The following is a 14,464-nucleotide window of genomic DNA, read 5'->3' on the forward strand; positions in this document are numbered from 1 at the left end:
GCACTCCATTAAATTAAACCGAACTGTACAGGTGAATCATGAACTGGCATCTCTGCTAAAGACTTCTGAGTTATGACACATGATCTGTTTGCTCCTTTTTTGTCATGAAAGTGACCAAAGTGGCCGCCCAGTGTTAAAAAGAAAGAACCAACAGAAAGGAAAATCCGGTTGGACATATTCGTGTGTAGAGAATTCTTTTCCTTACAAAAATGATCCTATTTCCACGCCATTATCGTCAATTCTAGTTTGATGAAGAATTCCTTTGGGTTGGATATGAAGGAAAAGTTGGGGCAATCTTTTGAACGAAAACCTAATTTCTAGTTACTAAACCTGTAAAAACCATCAAAGATTTTAATTGCCTTTCCCTACGTTTATCATCCCGTGGCTTTCTGGTTGAGTTGTTTTCTCAACGATCACCCTCATCCCAACTGAATATTCAACTGACGCATCGATCGCTTTAGGATCATCAGAGAGAGAATATTTAGAAAAGTTACTGATTTAATGGAAATAGATCAAGAAGGTACCCTTGATAATTTTTTGATGTTATTCGGTTAATTCTTGCTGTTCATGCTGATGCTGAGAAGGATTATGTGATGTGAAAATGAAAAGAGAAAGGTGAATTCTTTGTTTAAGGCTTCTCTGTTGCTTTTTTTTTTTTTTCCTTTTATGTGGATTTCTTAAAGCTGCCAGAACAATCATGCTGTGGATGGCTGATGATGGAAATAATTTCCTCATTCATCTTCATGGATTCTAGAGGGCCTGGCTTCTTTAATCTCATTAGTCATCTCTTCTTCTCCAAGGAAACGAGAGAGAGGCCGATGGGTACCCGACTTCCCCGGCCCCATTGGGTTAGAGATGGGGATTGGTGCTCCATAAAGCACGCCTTATATGCATATGTCAGCATGCATTGCGAGATGTTCTTAATATACGGTCGGAATGTGTTGTAGGGTGCCGATGAGAGAGAGAGAGAGAGAGGCAGGATAATCCTTTTGCATTCAAACAGTTGGTAAGAGGAGTAAGCATCATTTCTCCTTTTTTTTTTTTTTTTCTTTGTTTCTTCTTTATTCAGTGGGAGAATATGACATATCACACTAATCACAGCTCACCACAGATGTCCTTTATTCCATACTCCATAGTCTTTATTCCACGATATTATTAGCAAAAACATGAGAATCAGAATCAAGGTTCAAATCCAGTTTAAAGGGGTTGATTTAATGTTCATCCACCCTCTGAACCGGTCAAAACCGATACGTATCAATGCTTTGAACGTTGATGGAAATAACCTGGCTTATGAGCCTCTTAACTAATGAGGAAAATAAGTCTTTGGGGTTATTTTTTTATATACATTTTTTTTTTTTTTTTTTGTGAATAGAGGGTGGGGAGAGGAATATGGAAACTCCTTTTAACCTCCCAAATGCTTTTACCATGTGAAAGATTCCCAGATTGTTTGGTAACGTTCACCAAATGATGACCAGAGCACCAAATCCACAGATGGGACAACATCGGATAAGGCCAATCTATATCAAGGGATTGCAAGTTGGGCAGGGTTACGTCGGGTTCAGGTCAACCCTAACCTAACCCGAGTTGTTGAACCACCAACCCCAATCATAACTTTGGGTTGGGTTCGGGTTGGTCTTGGGTTGATCCAACCTTTTTTTAATTCCTTTTACTAAATGTACAATTCCTAGAGTTAAAAGGGTTTGTTAATTTAATTTTAGCATTATTATGCGTAAAAAGAACAAAGTTAATATGTTAAAAAAATTATCTTTAAACTTAAAATTGTTGATATACAATATACATGAATATATATTTATATATATATTTAGATAATATTTATACATACAAATATGAAATTAAATGAGATTTGGGTTGGTCTAAATTGGTCAAGGCCTCAATCATAACCCAACCCAAAATTAAGTTGGGTCCATTTCAATCCTAATCCTAACCCAAAGTTCAACCCAACCCAACCCTATTTTTCAAGCTTGGTTTGGGCTAACCGGACCCAAGTTTCAGAGCTATCCACATGAGACTCCACCTTCTACTAGTCATTTCTATGACTCAATAATCCTTACTCCCATACTTCAGCTCTTTCTCTCTCCTCAGTTCTTGAGGGTCACTTCTTAGTTATTTGTTTTTTTTTTTTTCTTAATTTTCTTTTGAAAATAAAAATCGTCGTTTATTCATTCAACTGGAGGCTTGGAGCCAACTTGGCATCCAAGTTGGCTCCAAGCTGACCTTGATTCAATTTTCTTTATTTTGTTTTCCGAGTTGGAAATTGAATCTTGTAGACAAGGATCCTAACTTAGATGGGCTCAACCCATGCCTGCCGGGTCCAAATCCAACTTGAGCTTTTAAATTAGGCCCGAGACTAACAACATGGGCTAACTTAACCCAAACCAAGCGATGTAGGCCCAACTTTGGATCAACCCAATTATGGTCTGACTTCATTCACATGTTATGATGCAAATTGTAGATATAGCGTTAAATACTCATATGAGAAGGCTTTAAACATGATCTAATATATTTACAGTCCAAAACATACATGCCTGTTGAACAGGTATGGAAGTGTTTGGATTTAGGTTGGACTGGGCTTTGACCTGTAAGGTCAGATTTTCACTTTTAAAGTTGGGCCTTCCACTCAGATCAGCCCAACCCAAGTTGTAGTCTTATCATGTAAGATGTAACCAACAATATCCATGTATTGTCACGGGAACACCCATTCTTTACATGCGTTTGGATTTACTAAAACCAAAAAGTTACTCAAATCACTTGTTAACCACTTATCTCAAAGCAATTCCATAAAGGCTCAGTCTGTTCGCAAGAGCAAATTTCATTTATACTGGTATAAATGCATGGGAGTGCAAATACGTAAAATGTAAATTTCAGTTTACTTTTGTTTTATTCTTGAGAAGTAAAATAAGGGTAAATTGAAGTGGTCCCACTTTATATGAAATGGAGATAGGAGGGTCATTTGTTTTGAGTGAGGTAGGATTAGGAAGTAAGATGACGTAATCCCCACTTTATATGAGAGGAAATTGATATATGAAAGAAGGCAATACAATTTTTGCATTCTAAAGATTGATGCAAAATTTGTTCTGCCAATAAGTGTAAATTAGGGATGGCAATTTTCTCCATTCCCAATGATGGATACCTGACTTTTCTGACCCCATTGGGTTAGTGGTGGGGTAGGAATAGAGACGGGGATTAATAGGGATCCCCGATCGGGGTTGGGGTCGGGATGGGGAATGAGGTCTCCACCCCACCTCAATCTTGATTATATATATTAAATACATTATATATAGAAAATTATTTTTAAAATATTATTTATATTTTAATTTTTTATTTATTTTAAGTAAATCTATTTTTCAAAAAAGATTGTTAACTAAAAAAATTTCAGGGATTCAAGTCCCACAGGGAACCTATCCTGCCAGAGGTCGAGGGTGGAGGACAACTTTTATCTCTGACGGGGATTGAAATTAGGGACAGAGATTTATTCTAAAATCAGAGTCGGGGATGGGGAATATGATCCCCACCCTGAGCCTGCCCTATTGCCATTCCTTTGTAAATAAGACAAAAAATACAAATTTTGTATCAAATAAGAATGCAAATCATAACTACAAATAAATGAATGCAAAATTTATATCCGATCCAAATTTACACCGCAATTCGCAAATAAACAAAGAGTCTGGCACAATTTGGGAAGAATGTACAGTGCAAATATTCTCAAACTGAACTTGTAACTTAATCCATTACAAAAAGAAAAAAAAAACTTGTAACTTAATCTAATTTTCTTTCTTTTGCTTGAAATCTTCGATGCAAAAGTACAAAAGTTGATTTTAAATGCAAGCTTGTAACTTGAATCTTTTTTTCTTTTTTTGGTTCTGTCATGTGATTCACATAAGAATAAGGAAAAAAAACACTTATTCCAGACCTTTTGCCTTTGCTTTTCGCGTCGATCTTTCGATTTCAGCCGCTGTTCGCTGGTTAACACTGCATATTTCACTTTTTCCCACCTCAGTCGAGTCCTCCCCAAACCTTTATATACCCAAAGGCTCTGTAACTCTGAAGTCCGACTTTGATGATAGTGGAAATTATGAGAACGCGGAGCAGCTTTTTCTTCTCAAATTCCTTTCTTGTATATGCCTTTCTTATCCTCGTCTTAATTGTTGCAGAGAATGGTGTAATTGTTAGACTTGCAGATGGGGGGAAAAGGGTTCATATCCCGGACGAGCTGGACGACGTGATTGACGACGAAGAAGATGAGGCCTGGAAGGAATGGGGCAAAAAATCGAGCCCTTCCCAAGAGTTCGATCCTCCTCCCATGGATTTATCCGGGATGGAACTATCTCAGATTCAGGAGGAAATGATGAAGCACCATTTCGGACCTTCGTTTGGTTTCGTTAAGCTCCGATTAGGCGTTCGCCGTTCGGCGGTAACTGAATTCCTCCTGCTCCCCAACCCCTCGTTTCCTCTTTCATGTTTTCCTCTTATTTTTTTTAGTTAATTTTTGGGGCTAAGGATACGGTGTTGGGTAGGGACCTCCAATGTCCAATCTCAGCTGGCCCTCTGGTTTCGGTTTTGATCTATAAAGGGTTTTTGCTCTCTAACCATAGCTGATTTGTTTTTGGCGAAAATTTCACCGATCCGATCGACAATTTGGTGATAAAGTTGAGTAACTGTGATCTGGAAAGTGATTAGGTTTACAGGGTTTTCACGTATGATAGAATTAGGATAAGAATTTTGCCACTTACACTCACTATAAAGCAGTTCGAGATTTATGGGTGCTTGAATTATTTAAAATACACTCAGTGTTGTCCTCCTCCACTGAGCATATTTCGATTGGAGTTCTGTCAGATTTCTTGATTTATTAAGAAGAAGAAGAAGAAGAAAAAGACCTTGAGAAGATATATTGACCTGCAACCTGGAAATTTTCAGGAGATGGTGGCTGAGACTGCTATGAAATGGACGAAGGTTCTTAAAACAGGGTCTATTGAAGCCAAGTTCATGGCTGTTGATGGGAACACGCTCATGTTCACCATGGAAAGGGGAAAAGACACAACAGAGGTACCCATTGAGGTCCTTGAGTCTCTCAGGAGTCCTCAATAGCACTGCATTGCATTCTCACAGAAATCCTTCTCTTTTTTACAGTTGAAAGACTTCGTGTTGAGCCAGCCTGACGCCTACGAGATCAAGATAGGAGACCGAGTTTTCCGAAGGCCTGGGGATCCTCCTCTAGAAGAAGTTATTGAAATGCTCCATCGTGACAAGAACAAAGCAGAGGATGCCGGTGTAGTGCAGGAGCGAGAGCATCTCAAAGATGAGCTGTAGCTCGTGCTTAATCTTGTGCTAGCATCTCTAGAAATCTTTTTAGACAATGTAGCACAAGCACTTGAGAAAATGGTTGGTTCCTCCCGAAGGGTGTGGATTATCTTATTGTTTTTCTTTGTTCATTTGTCATGAAGCACGTTGATCAAATGTTGCAGTGAATCTTCCTACTTGTATTGGGAAGGTGGAAAACATCGTTAATTGAGAAGAAACCTAATGGGGTATTTCGAAATTTGAAAGTCTCGGGTTCTCTGCTTAGATCAAATGTGGTATTTGGGTAATTGCAAAGTATCATTAAAAAATAAAAAATTGTACAATTACACTTAAAGAAATAAGAGATAAGAAGAAACGAACAACCAAATTTCTCTTAAAGTTAAAAGATTCCTCTTTAGAGCACACCAATCAAATGTGTGTCGGTACGAGTTAGTTTACACTGCTAAAAGTTCCCAAACAAGAATAGAAGGTTTGCTGAACTTAAAACGCATTCTGCACCTCCATGCCCAATTAAAAAAATATATATGGGTTAATCTGGAGGTAGTCAAGTGCTATCTTTATAACAGGATGATAATCAAGTGAAATCTTTACGACCTGAAATCTTTATAACAGGCTAAGATCTTCCAATGAAATCTGCACAGAGCTCAGATGTTGGATTTCCCTATTAAGTCATTTGCCCTGGTAGGATGGGATGGGACTTATAGAGCAGAATGTGATGGTATTCATAACAACTTCAGCAGAAACACCAAATGTCGTTCGTAGCATCTTATTGCAAATGCTTTCCAACAGTTCCATACTTCCTTTTCGAGGGAAAGTCTAACTTGTTTGAAAGATGTAATCATCATCTAAGCCTTGTCCCAACTATATGGGGTCGGCTACATGTTAAAAGACATCACAGTTTGATTATATGGTGGAAATCAATTACGTAACAAGATAAAAGATGTTATAAACTTATTTCAGCTTTCTACTGAAGTCCGAGAGCTCCAGCAGCTGAATCCTAGGAATGGTTGCCGCTTCCTCCCTCTCTTTCTGCGTGTTGTAACCCCAGTCCCCTGCTCCAAATACATCCAGCTTAGCAAGCAAATCTATATACAAATGTAAAAACAAGTGATAGAGAAGAAGAGAAAATAAGAAACTACCCAGATATAAATTCCATCCATCAAGCTCAGGCACTTTGATGACATTCTTCAGAGTAGCAAGTCGATCTTCCACAAAGCTGATCAGGAAATTGGAAGGGTTGATTTTAATTTTGAAAATGAAAGAGTTGATTTTAATATATGTACACAGCAAAGAAGGGAAGCCTAACAGAACACCACCCAATGCATTCACTGGCAGTGCACAAGAATAGTTTGTTATTGGCATGTTTAGATGCCACATACAATGCAATAGCACTTTAACCCAAGATGCCCAAGGGCTGCTCAACAAAAACCAAAAAACTGAACCAAACCAAACTGACCAGTATACATATATTATATTATATTATATATTATTTATAAATGTTATAATATAATATATATATATATATATATTGTAAATATAAAAAACTGAGAAACTGAGGAACCAAACTGATGGACTGGTTAACTGATTAGTTTTGGTTCACGGTTTTTTCAAAAACCGGTGGTACCAGTTTGGTTTCAAAAAAGAGTCCATGGAGTGATTTTCAGATAAGATATAACTACCTCCCAGTGCAGCCAGAGATGGCTTGCTTTGGATTGGTGAACCTTTTCTCAAAGGCTAAATGGAGAACCACAATGAAATCATTTCATTCCAGGTGGATCCAAACATGTCACGTTGGAACTAATTTATTTAAGAAAAAATTACCATCCCATTTTTCAGATAAGCAGTAACAGATCTTACTGTAGTGTCAACCCCTTGTTCTCTTCTTTGCTCTGAAGCTGCTTCAACACTTCTACCTTGGGACTGAATAAAATTTCCAAAAATCAAAACACAAGAAAATGCAAAGTGCAACACAGATAAAAAGTGGTTAGGAAAAAGAGACCAATTTTTATATTTCCCAAGCAGTGCACTATTTACTAACCCAGTTCCAAGACCATATATTCTGTGAGATGGGATTGTTACTCCTGCCAGCTCACGTAACAATGCATCAGCAAATCGGGCCTGAAGTGCAGTAGATGGTCAGAAAGAACAATTCTGTTCAGGAAACAAAAAATTAGCCCGGCTTATCAAAAGCCTAAAAAAGATAGAAGGATATTTGATATGTTCACATAAGAACACATTTGGCCATATAGTATTCTGTCCAGTTACTTCTTATAGGAAATAAATAAATGGTGGACCTGTTTTGTAGTGACAATATATATTCTTGAACTTGCAAATTTCAAGGCATCTGGTACACCTGGATAGAATCTGCATGGGTAGGCATTCCTAATTAATTTTCAGTTGCCAAACTTCATGTTTCAGCAAGTAATATGCCACACTCACAATTTAATAAATATATAAAATACCAAAAAAATTATAAATAGATAAATAGATAAGAATAAAAAAGATTGCATCCAATAAGTGAAATGTCAAATTCACAGAAGCATTGATGCTGTCCAAATTAAATCTGGTATAAAAAGAGCAGTTCTTTCAGTGGTTTTAGTTCAGATATTTTATTTTATTTTGACAGACATGGTTTTTTCTTTTTATGATGGGATTAGAAATTTCTAGTAAACCATTGGTTGAACCATTTAATTTTTATGCTTCATCAACTTATGACAATGTTCTCAAAATTGAAATATTGTAGTAAATAGCAGCGAAGGTTGAATCAAATTGGATTATGAACCCTATCATAAATAATAAGATTTATTCTTTTTTAGAAACTTGTCAACAGATTTAATTCAAATCTACCATGTATATACATAGTACATACAAAACAGTTCTGCTTCTTCTTCTTCTTCTTCTTCTTCTTCTTCTTCTTTTGGTTCCATGGGGCTACACAATGGGGGATAGCCCATCAACCAAACCCTGGTGCAGGTGGGATTTGATCCAAAGTCTCCACAACAACCAGCCGGAGGCCTTACCAATTAACCAGTTGGCACCTTGCTACAATACAGTCATTCATAAACTAGAACATGAAATGATATGTTTGACTTGAAAGTCAATTAACTAGTGTACAATAGCACTTTAACTTATATATGATAGAAGATAAGCTCAATAAGATTTCTAGATAATTCTGGAACAACCTAAGAAAATCTTATTCTAATAAGAGTTTTAAAACAGGTGCTATTTGATAAAAGAATAAAGAAACAAAGGAATGACAAAGTAGAGAAATTGGTTTCAATTGATTAGATTCATATTGCATGGACCATATAATCTGTGGGATTCATGAATTGAATTGTACGATTCAAACAGAAATTGTAAGATATTTTTCAGGAAAACGATTCAGACATAACATTAGAATCGAAACCCTTGGAATTAACCATTCAACAAGTGAATCATATCGTCAATCTTAAGATTTTGACAACTATGCTTATGAGCAAGAGTAAAGAATATGCATATGGGTATGGTTTTCATTGGTCCTTAGTAGATTCTATTATACATCTATGAATCCAGACACATTAGTACTTTGCGTTCTTCTAAATAGTTTTTGATGTGTCAAATTGCTCAATGTAGATTAATCATCATGTCTGCTAACTGCCAAAGTCAGCATGTCCAAAACCTTGATCCTTGACAGATTAGTATACATTTCCATGTCTCTGTTGAACTGGTCAGAAGTTACAGTTCCCAATGTATCAATACATAATTGAGATGACCCATTAACCGCTGCAACTATATTAACTTATTATTGTTGTTGTAGTACTATGACGGTGGAAGTGACATCTTTCTGGTCAGTTAGTATAAAATTGTCTACTAAAAAAGCACAACACTGATCATTAAATTTCACATTAATAAATATGATGTGGTATCATCTGCTTAAGTTCCTCAGATTGTATTAGTCATGCATCAGCATACACATTAGCTTGTAAGACAAAAATTCTGAGAGATTATTACAAGTCCACCCAAAATATATTACCTGTTAGCACCAATCCAACTTGATAGGCCTTTCTCTATCCATTCATCCCTTACCTTTCCGAAAAGCTCAATTAAAGATTCCCTATTTTCATCCCACTCCTCCATAATGACAGGTTTCAGCTTTGACCAGTTGTCCAGTATCCTGTCAATGGTGAGTCCATCTGCAACCTTACACATTGAAATTTTTTCATCACATGTAGATCTTGATTACAAAAGTGCATCAAGAATTACATGATTTTGTGGTTCTAGTAATCTAGTCATGAATTTGAAGTTGCTAAATAAACTATGTTACTCCAATTCCAACTTACCACCACCCCTAGGAAGGAGATGGTTGCCTTTGATTTCAGAAAACACAGAGAAATGGAATTTTTGCATCAAGATTATACCCACCGAAGACTTGCGAATTGTAGGCATCCGGATCTCCAAAAGCAACCTAACAAGTAATACATTCTCATATCCAGTTTCCACTACAGGGCGAACCTATTACAGGGTAAGACATCAGTTAGGTCAAACATAATCTTTTTGCAAAGGATTATTTCAAATTCCTTTTCACTGGACCATCAGAGAAAAATCAGAAATGTATACTCTTTTGATTTTCCGACTTTTCCATGTCTTAGAAGGAAACAAATGGTTATCATTAGTTAAAAGAGATACTCAACATTACAAGAACCTGTTTTATTATCTGCTTATGGACCTCTCAGAAAGAGTCATAGACCGAAAAGGGATGTCTGATGCCAGAAAACTCAACAACAAAGAAAGAAAATTTGCAATTGACTGGGACAACAAACAAAAGGCGGGGCAATATATGAACAAGTGGATTTTAATCTGTTTGCATGAATAATGTTGATGGAATAATTAAATAGGATAAACAATAGTTCCTTTTTGGTGTTTAAATATATGAACACAATAATGGACGCATATGTTTAAACACCAAAAAGGAACTATTGTTTATCCTATTTAATTATTCCATGCAAACAGATTAAAATCCACTTCTGTTGCTTGAATAATCTGAGGAGGCCATGTCAGATCAACCAATTACCATTAATTGGGATGATAAGATGAGAAATCTCTCACACACAAGGATTGAGTCAACAAAATGGGTTCAAAAGCTAGCCCCTGTTTGGAAGATATTGGAAAAAAAAGTTCTTATTTTAGGCTAGGATCACATCACTAAGCACTTATATGCATTTGAAAAATAAGCCCGAATAAGCGCTTTTTCAATAAATAAAGCCCATTTTGAATTAGTTCAAAATTTTGGTTTTCTTTTTTCAAGCGATTCTTGCCCATCTTTGCCTGCCATGTAATTTTCAGGAAATCTATACTACTCCCGTTTGAAAGAAGTGCTTTTTTCACCAAACACTCATAAGCGCTTATTACGATAAGCACTTAATTTATCCAATAAGCACTTCCAAACAGAGGCCTAGATATGTCGTATTATGAGATAAAGAATTAAAGATCACTACCATTCTTCTTCTTGAAGCTAATTATGGATGAGGTTATAAAAGTGATTTGAATAACTACATACATTGTGCTGTAAGAAAAAAGTCTCCCAGTTATTCTTCTTAAAGGGGGAGAATAAGTAATAAGAAACAAGACAGCAATGAAAAATGTTAATAAGTAATAAGAAAAGGGGGAGAGCTCACGACGTGCATTTGATCGACGATCCAATCTTCCATGGCCGAATCCACTCCATCGAAGAGGCCAGGCCATCTTATTTTAGCAGCCTATTATTATAAAATAAGAGAAGTTGAATAAAATTCAGCATTAACTTACTATTTTAAAACCCTAAAACGAACAAGCAGAAGCGGCAACAAAGTGAAATACAGAGAGAAAGAAAGTCTCACCTTGACAGCAGAGAGAGAGCTCTCTCCGCAGCTGTCACACAGAACTCCGTCAAAATCTAAGGCATAAAGGTCTCCCATCTTCCCGAAAACCGCAACCTTTAGAAAAGGTTGCTGCAGCTGTAAAATAAAAGAAGGAAAGAAGCTTTTGGAGATAAGTCGGAGGGGGAGCGCAGGTGGGAACAATCGTCAGTCGTTTTGCTTACTTCCCTTGGTATTTTAGGACGACAAGTTCTATTTCCCTGAAAACCAATAAAAATATGCCACGTTGCATGATTGGTAGAAAAAAACAGAAGGAATTCGTGGTTCTAATTTCAACTGTTTAGGATGGCGTTTAGACCTAGTTAGGATCACGTATGCACAACGTTGTAAGCACTTGCAATTTTTTTTCCCCTCAAAATACCCTCACCCTACCTTCAAAAAGGGTAAGATGCCGTTTGATACGTGTTTGAAATGTGTCTTAAATAATGATCTGAAATGGTTTTTCAAATTGAAATATTTAATGTGTTTAGACACGTTTTAGAGACAAAAATACCAACTTTTGAAAAGACACAATATACCCCTCTTTTAAATCCACTCATTCGTCTTCTTCCTCTCGAAAGAGAAAGAACAATCGCTGCATTGCCGAATCTGAGCATTTGTGTTCTTCCTCTCGAACTAGGTATATTCAGCATCTCAAATCCAACTTTTTCTTTTCGTTTTGCTTCTTCATTGTTGTAAATCCAAGCATTCACTTTCCTTTTTACCGTTTTTTGCATTTTTTAGGGTTTCAAATAGCATTCCAACGTTAATGTTCTATGATGCACAGTGTAGATAACTTTGACGCTCATGGCCTGTAATCCTTTCCTCTCCCATCGAATCTCAATCTCTTTTTCTTCATTATGCAAAACTCTCTCTCCTCTCCTTCGAACCAGAATCTCTTTTTCTTCATTATGCAAAACTCTCTCTCCTCTCCTTCGAACCAGTATCTCATTTTTTATATGTTCGTTTTAGTTCAATCCGATGAGGTTTCATTCCTATTGTATAGGTTGTTTGTATCTCTACCAAGAAATTGTTTTCTACCATTGAAGGAGAGTGATGTCCATATCTACTTGCAAGGAAAAGCAATCCAAATTCATCTTTTTTTTTTTTATCGAGGAACAAATTGTTGGATATATCCATAATCAAAATGCACCTACATCCTTTTGGATTCAATAAACTGAATTTGGGCTTGTAGTTTATCAATTGATGTTCTTCAATAAATTCATTACATTAATTTTTTATAATAATTTTTATATGCTTCATGGATTTTATTACTATTTTCAATATTGTTTTAATTTTTAATTTATAAATTTATATGTATTTTCAAAATTTATTCTTATTTTAATAAATTATTTTTAAATTTTAATAATTTATTCATAAATTTCAATGTTATTTTGAATTTAATATTTTTATTTTATTTGTATCAATTACTATCTATTTTAATTTTTATTAATTATTAATTATAGATTATTTTTTATTAATTATTAATTATTTTAATAGTTTTTAATTATTAATTGTTGTTATTAATTTTTATTTGTATTATTTATTCATATTTTTAATATTATTTTAAATTTAATAAATTATTTTTATGAAATAGTGCAAATTGAACTTAAAATCACCAATTAATCTATTTTAGGGATAAAATAGTAAAATTAGGAAACTTCAGATGTTGAAGGATTGATCAAACACAAACAACCTTAACTATTCAGAGCCTCTAAAAAGTAGAAAAGCATATGCGCCTCTTTTCAAATTTCAAACACTTTTAATATCATTTTAACTTTCATATTTATCAAGCGCCACCTAAAACCCACTTTTGACAGTTGTCAAAATACTTATTGATATTGCAAAAAATCATCCAAGTCTTTAGAACAGACTAGTGTCTATCTGCAAAGGAAGAAGGAAGGTCAGAGAGCCTGGGGTGATATCTCAGGCTTGTAACTCCAACGGTTAAGTTAGTTCATGAGCTATTTAGGAGGGTAGGTGAGAATTCAATGAAAAACATCATGTCCAATTGAATGTTGTTCTTACCTTTATATAGGTTTTGGTTGCACGTTTGAGATTACACATGTTGGTCAAGCGTAGGGCATTTGCCACACCGTGAGACTCCTGGTGTTTGGCCTTGAACACCTAGGGACTGATTAGGACACCTGGAGCTCGGTTCCAAGACACATGTGACCTAGTTAGGCCACTTGGGATTTAGCCAGGGCCACCTATTAGGTGATTTGGCAATGTGGTGCTTGATGTACCATGTAGGGCTGAGTGGTATGCCACATCAAGAATGCATGGGGTAGGCTTGGGGTCCATTGATGTCTTACGTGTTGATTACTCTACCACATGGGTTGCCAAGCAGTCACTCTCTAGACACATGGTGAGGTTTTATGCTCGCCTTTGACAACAATCCGTCTTGGTAGGAACTACCTCTTCGGACTTCGGTTCAATAGTCATCTCAGCCATCCGTTTGTTGAGAACCTCGTGAGAGCTCGGGCAGTCTATCCCTCAGGTTGCATATCTCTCAATGAGAAGGGCTCATAAACCCGAGGTAACTGATCTCGGTATGAGATCAAGCTAGGTCTCTAATGTTCGATCCATAGGTCAGTTGACAGCTCTCCTATGCATGCTATGTGTCTAGTTGACCGGGGGTCGATTTTACTCCCATCACTTGCCCCCCACTTTCGAACTCAAGATGGTTTGGCTTGAGTGAAGGAAGTCTTTCTTCTAGTAGTGGCTTTCTTCGGATGTTTGGTTGTCTATCTGTCTTTAATCCCATTCAATGCGTTTGGAAACATCGCTTGGGAGGATTTCGACAGACATGTCAATCTTACGCGTGGACTTGATGTTGTTTATCAATCCAATTTGGATTTAAAAAATGCGTTCAATTGATTTGGTTCCTCGAGAAGTCCAACCATTGCAAATCTTCAATTGTTGGTTTCATTTGATCTCAGACATCCGCCGTCTGCTTCCTTTGCCTATAAATAGGGACCCCATGGGGGGTCCATTCTCACATTCGCCTTTGGAGTGGTCCCCATTTGAGGTTGGAGAGCTCGTTCCCAAGGTCGGTTCTACTTCTCATTTCACCCCGTCTTCGTTCTTCGGTCAGTCTCGGGTGAGTCCTTTTCTCCCAACTTCTTTTTACTTCTCGTTTCTTCTTTTGGTTGTTTCATGTCGAGCTCAACGATAAACAATTTTGCCGAGATGGAGAGGGCAGAGAGACCATAGAGGGAGGTCGTAGGGAATCTGGGCAGCTCACTTTAGTACCTAATGAGCTCGTGATT

General features: G+C 36.6%; 2 protein-coding genes across 4 annotated transcripts; one reads left to right on the top strand and one right to left on the bottom strand.

Annotated features, from left to right (window-relative positions):
* The first annotated feature begins 3,777 nt into the window (after positions 1-3,777).
* On the top strand, positions 3,778-5,554 carry LOC104596024 (LDL receptor wingless signaling/trafficking chaperone). Its single transcript, XM_010257003.3, has 3 exons — positions 3,778-4,432; positions 4,936-5,064; positions 5,149-5,554. The coding sequence occupies exons 1-3, from the start codon at positions 4,079-4,081 to the stop codon at positions 5,326-5,328; spliced, it is 663 nt and encodes a 220-aa protein (XP_010255305.1). The 5' UTR covers positions 3,778-4,078; the 3' UTR covers positions 5,329-5,554.
* A 504-nt stretch (positions 5,555-6,058) lies between these two features.
* LOC104596025 (ribosomal RNA small subunit methyltransferase G) lies at positions 6,059-11,396 on the bottom strand. 3 transcript variants are annotated; one of them, XM_010257007.3, is made up of 9 exons: positions 11,175-11,396; positions 10,974-11,054; positions 9,721-9,810; positions 9,332-9,498; positions 7,614-7,683; positions 7,358-7,437; positions 7,177-7,239; positions 6,459-6,535; positions 6,059-6,371 (listed from the first exon to the last, which is right to left on the bottom strand). In XM_010257007.3, exons 1-9 carry the CDS (start codon positions 11,250-11,252, stop codon positions 6,271-6,273), a joined length of 807 nt encoding a protein of 268 aa, XP_010255309.1. In that variant the 5' UTR covers positions 11,253-11,396; the 3' UTR covers positions 6,059-6,270. The 3 variants fall into 3 exon arrangements, 2 of the variants coding, with proteins under 2 accessions (XP_010255309.1, XP_010255310.1); XR_016080766.1 differs by having other exon boundaries at positions 6,332-6,371; positions 7,141-7,239; XM_010257008.3 differs by lacking the exon at positions 9,721-9,810.
* Positions 11,397-14,464: the final 3,068 nt, after the last annotated feature.

Source organism: Nelumbo nucifera, chromosome 1 (genome assembly GCF_055504915.1).
Source record: "Nelumbo nucifera cultivar China Antique chromosome 1, China Antique-T2T, whole genome shotgun sequence".
In the NCBI taxonomy this organism is placed as follows: domain Eukaryota; kingdom Viridiplantae; phylum Streptophyta; class Magnoliopsida; order Proteales; family Nelumbonaceae; genus Nelumbo; species Nelumbo nucifera.